This window comes from Sorghum bicolor, chromosome 2, assembly GCF_000003195.3.
Source record: "Sorghum bicolor cultivar BTx623 chromosome 2, Sorghum_bicolor_NCBIv3, whole genome shotgun sequence".
NCBI lineage: Eukaryota > Viridiplantae > Streptophyta > Magnoliopsida > Poales > Poaceae > Sorghum > Sorghum bicolor.
In genome coordinates, this window is record NC_012871.2 from 57082546 (window position 1) to 57088329 (window position 5784).

The 5784-nt window shown below is 46.7% G+C and overlaps 1 protein-coding gene across 1 annotated transcript; it reads left to right on the forward strand.

The window, feature by feature from the left end:
• LOC8056183 (protein STRICTOSIDINE SYNTHASE-LIKE 10) lies at positions 1074 to 3432 on the forward strand. The gene is made up of 3 exons (XM_002460105.2): positions 1074 to 1456; positions 1577 to 1849; positions 2756 to 3432. The coding sequence occupies exons 1-3, from the start codon at positions 1176 to 1178 to the stop codon at positions 3252 to 3254; spliced, it is 1053 nt and encodes a 350-aa protein (XP_002460150.1). The 5' UTR covers positions 1074 to 1175; the 3' UTR covers positions 3255 to 3432.

Sequence of the window (5784 nt, forward strand, 5' to 3'; positions counted from 1 at the left end):
TGAGTTCCTATTCCTGGACACGTGTTGTGTTCTTTTGTGTCAGATTTGTAACTTTTTACTGCAAGTGTAATCATGTAAGTGCATGCCAGCTCTTCTTTATAGGGGCAATCTAGTAATTTTATGGCTGCACTAAGTTCCTCTCTCTAATCCAGACATGCAATTAAAACTTGGACGGAGGGAGTAGTTGATAGGGTTGGCTCTATGTTAAAGAACTCTTTAAGGGTTAAGGGTAAGTTAGGGAAAAAAACTAATTGTATACTATGATAGAGTAGTTTATGTTTTTTTCTTGGTAGTTTAAATTGAACCCTAGGTATTAACTTTTGACTTTTGAGGGGTGTTTGGTTCTATGGCTTGCTTCGACAAGCCATGTGGAAAAATCTTCAGTTCATTTATGCTAGCCTTTTGTCAGAGGTGTGGTGGTCATTATATTCACCGGCGACGACTCTATAAAATCCGTGGTACATCTGTAGAAAATCTATTTCTAGTGACAGGTTTCTAGCCGTGCCCACTCTTGCTTGCTGCACTGGTGGTAGCAAATTTCATTCGCTAGTAGTCTAAACAAGGGGAACGCTAGTAAAAATCGTTTTTGTATACTAGAGATACTTGGGTATAAACTATATATAATCATTTTTGTACTAGCTATACACACCATGCGTCCATGCTCTATATTTAACGTTGATTTAGATGAAACTTTAGAATGGCTATGAAGCTGGTTGGGATCAGTTTGGAGGGGGTATAGTGGATTGTCGGAGACATGATGCTTGAGCTTGATGCATGTCGGACAATAAAGCGAATATATATGTATGTGGTCGTCAAATGTCGCTAATTAATCTCTGTGAAGTTTTTTGAAGAAATTTCCGCAGGTGCCTTAACTCCTTGAGCTTTCGTTCGAGGTGGTAGGAATGCAGATACTGAAAATGGCGTGCCTTCAATTATATATAGGCCATGATGATGCCGACTTAATATCATCAGCTGCGAACTGTATCCTGCGCAGCTGCTGCGTCCTGTGCACAACAACAGTGTTCACTGCACCCTGACAATAATGCCTATAAAAATGCACAAACTGATTTTTTATTTTCTCTCGACCGGGTTACACAAACTGATCGAGCTGCACTCTATCATCAGTGTTCAGCTGCCCGACCGAGCCAAGCACGAAGGCCAAAGCAAGCTTTGACATGGCGGCTGCGGCTGCCACTCGTTCACTGCATTCCTTCCTTGTACTGCTTATTCTCCTGTTGCCCGCGGCTGCGGCTGCGGCGTCGTCATCGTACGAAACCAAGTCCATAGATCCTGGACTCGTCGTGATGACGCTGCCGGAGCCGGTGTCCGGGCCGGAGAGTCTCGCCTTCGACGGGCGCGGCGGCGGGCCATACTCCGGCGTCTCCGACGGCCGCATCCTCCGGTGGCAAGGTCGCCTCCGGGGATGGACCGAGTTCGCCTACAACTCCAAGCATAAGTCAGCGAGATCGAGCATGTTCATTCTTGCATGCATATATATGTGCACATTCAAGAATCGAATGATATACGGCTCACAGTCACAGGATTTTAACCCGTGCGTGCGAACGTCGTACTGCAGGAGCATGGCGGTGTGCGCGCCGGACAAGAAGCTGGTCGTGCCGGAGAGCCTGTGCGGGCGCCCGCTGGGCCTGCAGTTCCACCGGCGGTCCGGCGACCTTTTCATCGCCGATGCGTACCTGGGGCTGCTCAGGGTTGCCGCGCGCGGCGGGCTGGCGGAGGTCGTGGCGACGGAGGCCGGCGGCGAGCCGTTCAACTTCCTCAACGGACTCGACGTTGACCAGCGGACCGGCGACGTCTACTTTACTGACAGCAGCACCACGTACAGGAGGAGGTATGTACAGGCTAATTAACGGAGAGTTGCATGCATATATAGTAGATACACGCACGGAAAGAGAATATATTGTGCATATACTCACTGCCCAAAATGGTTTGACTTGTTAGTATCAATTAAAAAGAAATGCTTGGATCGGGTTATGCCATGGCCCGTTCTCCATTGTTTGAACTTAATTTTCAGCCGGCAAAACTTCAGTTTGTAAGATGTGAATATTTTTCAAACACGATATCTATATAATTGACATAATTTGTAATCAGTGTGGATTACCATGCATTCCGGTTAAAAAGAACGTTGCATAGCATCCGTAAAAACCCAGTGGCAGCAAGGTGAAAAGGGGCCATTATTCATCATTGTACGTATAGTACGTAGTAATATCTCCCCAACTGGTAACAAGAAACTAGCTAGAAACCCAATTTCACATAAACATCAATAAATAAACAGCACTTCTTGTGCCGTAGTAGCCTCGTAGGTCCTGCAACGACATTTCTGTGATAATGACTCAAACTTACGTTCAACACCGTAGCATGGATATCACAGCAACATTCTCGATGCTAATCTTCTTTGTTTACCTATATTCGGTAAAGTCATGATTTATGAAAAACATTTCGGAAGCAAATATGAGTTGATGGCTTGTTCACAAATTTTGTTCCCAAAATGTCAATTGCCCCCGCCGCCCTCCAATTTTCGTTGGACCCATCTCGTCATCACCGAACAAGGTCACATCAACTCAATTAATTTTATTCTGATTACTGTATTATTACTTGACCTCCCACATCTCAGATAAGCTCGTGGAATAGACCCAATCGTAAATATCGATCTGACAGTTATTATGATCCCAGCGGGAACCAACACTGATGCCAACCTGACTTTACTATCTTGCAAATCGCAATGCATTGCATGCAGTGACTACCTGCTGGTGGTGGCGCTGGGCGACGAGACGGGCCGCCTGCTGCGCTACGACCGCCGGAGCCGCCGCGTGTCCGTGCTCCAGTCGGGCCTCTCCTACCCGAACGGCGTGGCGGTGAGCGCGGACGGCACGCACGTGGTGGTGGCGCACACGGCGCTGTGCGAGCTGCGGAGGTACTGGGTCCGCGGCGCCCGGGCGGGCACCTCCGACTCCGAGACCTTCGCGGAGCTGCCGGGGTACCCGGACAACCTGCGCGCCGACGGCCGCGGCGGGTACTGGGTGGCGCTGAGCAACGGCGTCGCCGCTGCGGGCGGCGGCGGCGAGGAAGCGGCGCCCACGGTCGCCGTCAGGGTCTCCCGCGAGGGCAACGTGACGGAGGCGCTGGACGGGTTCAGCTTCGTGTCCGTGAGCGAGGTGGCCGAGCGAGGCGGCGCGCTCTGGGTCGGGTCCGTCGACACGCCGTACGCCGGCGCGCTGAAGCGGCGTACCAGCTAGTGCTTTCGTCTTCTGCAACTATATTTGTACCGTGCAGACGCGCCGTTTTGTCATATGCAACTGTACTATATGTGCGTGCATGCATGTATATGTGGTGGCATCAGCAGCGTGAAAGACATGCAATTTGACTGTACGTACCTCTGCTCTGGATATATAGGTGTGCCATGTCGTCGTCGTAGCTTAGCATTCGTCGCAAATTGTGGATGTGGACTCCGTTTTGTAGTTGCGGTGATCATCATGTACTAGGTCTTGTTTAGTTCCAAAATATTTTGCAAAATCGACACTGTAGCTTTTTCGTTTGTATTTAACAAATATTGTCCAATCATGGACTAACTAGGCTCAAAAAAATTTGTCTCGTCAATTTCGACCAAACTGTGTAATTATTTTTTATTTTTATCTATATTTAATACTCCATGCATGTGTCTAAAGATTCGATGTGACGGGGAATCTGAAAAATTTTGCAAAATTTTTTGAAACTAAACAAGGCCCTAGCAAGTTGGGCGAAATGAGAATTACCCGGGTATTGTTCGAGAATTGCGATTGGCAGGGCAGAGAAGGGCACGTCCCCAGAGAGTGGGGTGACATTATGTTGTCGGGTGGGGTGCCGGTCCATGTTGCCCAGAGCAGAAGGGCGGTGGGCGCTGGGCGTGTCACGGTCATGCAATTTAATTGCTGGACCCTAGGACAATAGATCGGCCACGGAGGGGCTCCATCGGTCGCGACCGGCAGGGGCTCCAGAGACCGATGACGGCGCGCTGATCTGGAGCCTGCTTGGTTGACTTTCAAAATTTATCATGTTAAAGATTTGACAAGCCAAAAATTAGGCAAGAAACAATATAGATTTGGCAAGCTAAATGTAAGAGTTTGGTAGGTTTAGCTAGCAAATCAAATACTAGCCAAAATCGTGGCTTGCCAAATCTCTAAGCGAACCAATCATGCCCGTCTTGTGGCCTACGCTAAATATGTGTCTCGGGGGATGTCGTAGTCATAGAGCGGCAGGGCGAGGTGCATGGCTCTCTGCCTAACGGCTTCGGCCGAGTTGGAGCGGTGCTGCCCACAAGGAGAATGACTATCCCTGGAGAAAAATAGGAAGTGTATGTTTGCTTAGGCCTTGTTTAGTTCGCAAAATTTTGGCTTTTTGGCTACTGTAGCACTTTCGTTTTTATTTGACAAACATTGTCCAATCACGGAGTAACTAGACTCAAAAGATTCATCTCACAAATTTCAGATAAACTGTGTAATTAGTTTTTATTTTTGTCTTTGTTTAATGCTCCATGCATACGACCAAAGATTCGATGTGACGGGGAATCTTGAAAATTTTTGCGAACTAAACAAGGCCTTAGACTCTGCCAGGTTATTGCTTTGAGGAAAGTGTATTGGGAAATTGCTCATATTGGTTGAGTCTAAGCATTGCCATGATTATGTAGAAATGTAGATGGCCTAATCGTCAACTCTTGCCTGTAAAATCAAACATTCAGATAACTATACACAATTAGGAACAAAATTATATGATAGAACACACATGTTCATGGGCTGAAATAGAAACTCCAATATTATCTGGGAGCTAGTCCTTTGGATAAGCATAAATCATAATAGAGTCAAATCTAATAATAATTTGACAAAAACTTTGAAAGTAATGACAGTATAGATACTAACTACAAATATAATTAGGGAAAGCACATGGTGTATATCTAGTCCCATCCATGACAGATACTTAATTTGGAGGGTTCTTTGTCATGTCAGGAACAAGAAATCCTTTGATCATGCAGTAGGTAAGCTGCAGAAGCTGTTAATGTTAGTAAGTTCAGAGATGTTGAGCTTATGGTACATATATTTGTCTTCAGTTAATTCTATGTATCAATTCGTTCTTAGTTGCAGATGTTTATAAGACACAAATATTACATGCTCACAGAAAAAGAGACATAAATATTACGAATAGTAATGCCACACATTTTAGATGTGGGCACCAAGAAGAGCACCAACCAAAAGCTAGCTCAGCCTATATATGGATATCAGGAAACAGGGGATATGTACAATAAGATCAGGCCACGTCACACCAAGCAGTAAAGCACTGCGATAAGCCAACTCGGGAATAGGTTACTGGATCAGGTCATGGTGCACAGTAATCAAGGGCAAAGTAGATGAAACTAGGGTGAACCTTGAGACTTCGTTGCCACCCGTTGCTCGAGAAGAGCCTGGAGTACAGCAAGTGTCGTGGCTACCATGGTGGAGAATCCCATAACCTTGTCCCTGAGCTCAGCGAGCGTGCGCGGATGCACACGGCGGCGGCGATGACATCTCTGTTACTCTGCAACGATAGAAATGCGTTATGTACAAATCATCTATAAAAATTGAGAGGAAGGTATACAGAAAAAAGATACCTTGTTCCCATTTCATCGAACACATTGGCTTCATTATCTGTGGAAGCGACGATGTCGGCATTGAGTTCTTTGGTTGCTGTCAGCAGCGAGCACACGAGGCAGCTGGCGCTGTCCAGTTGTAGTCTTCACCATCGCTTAGGTCGGGATCG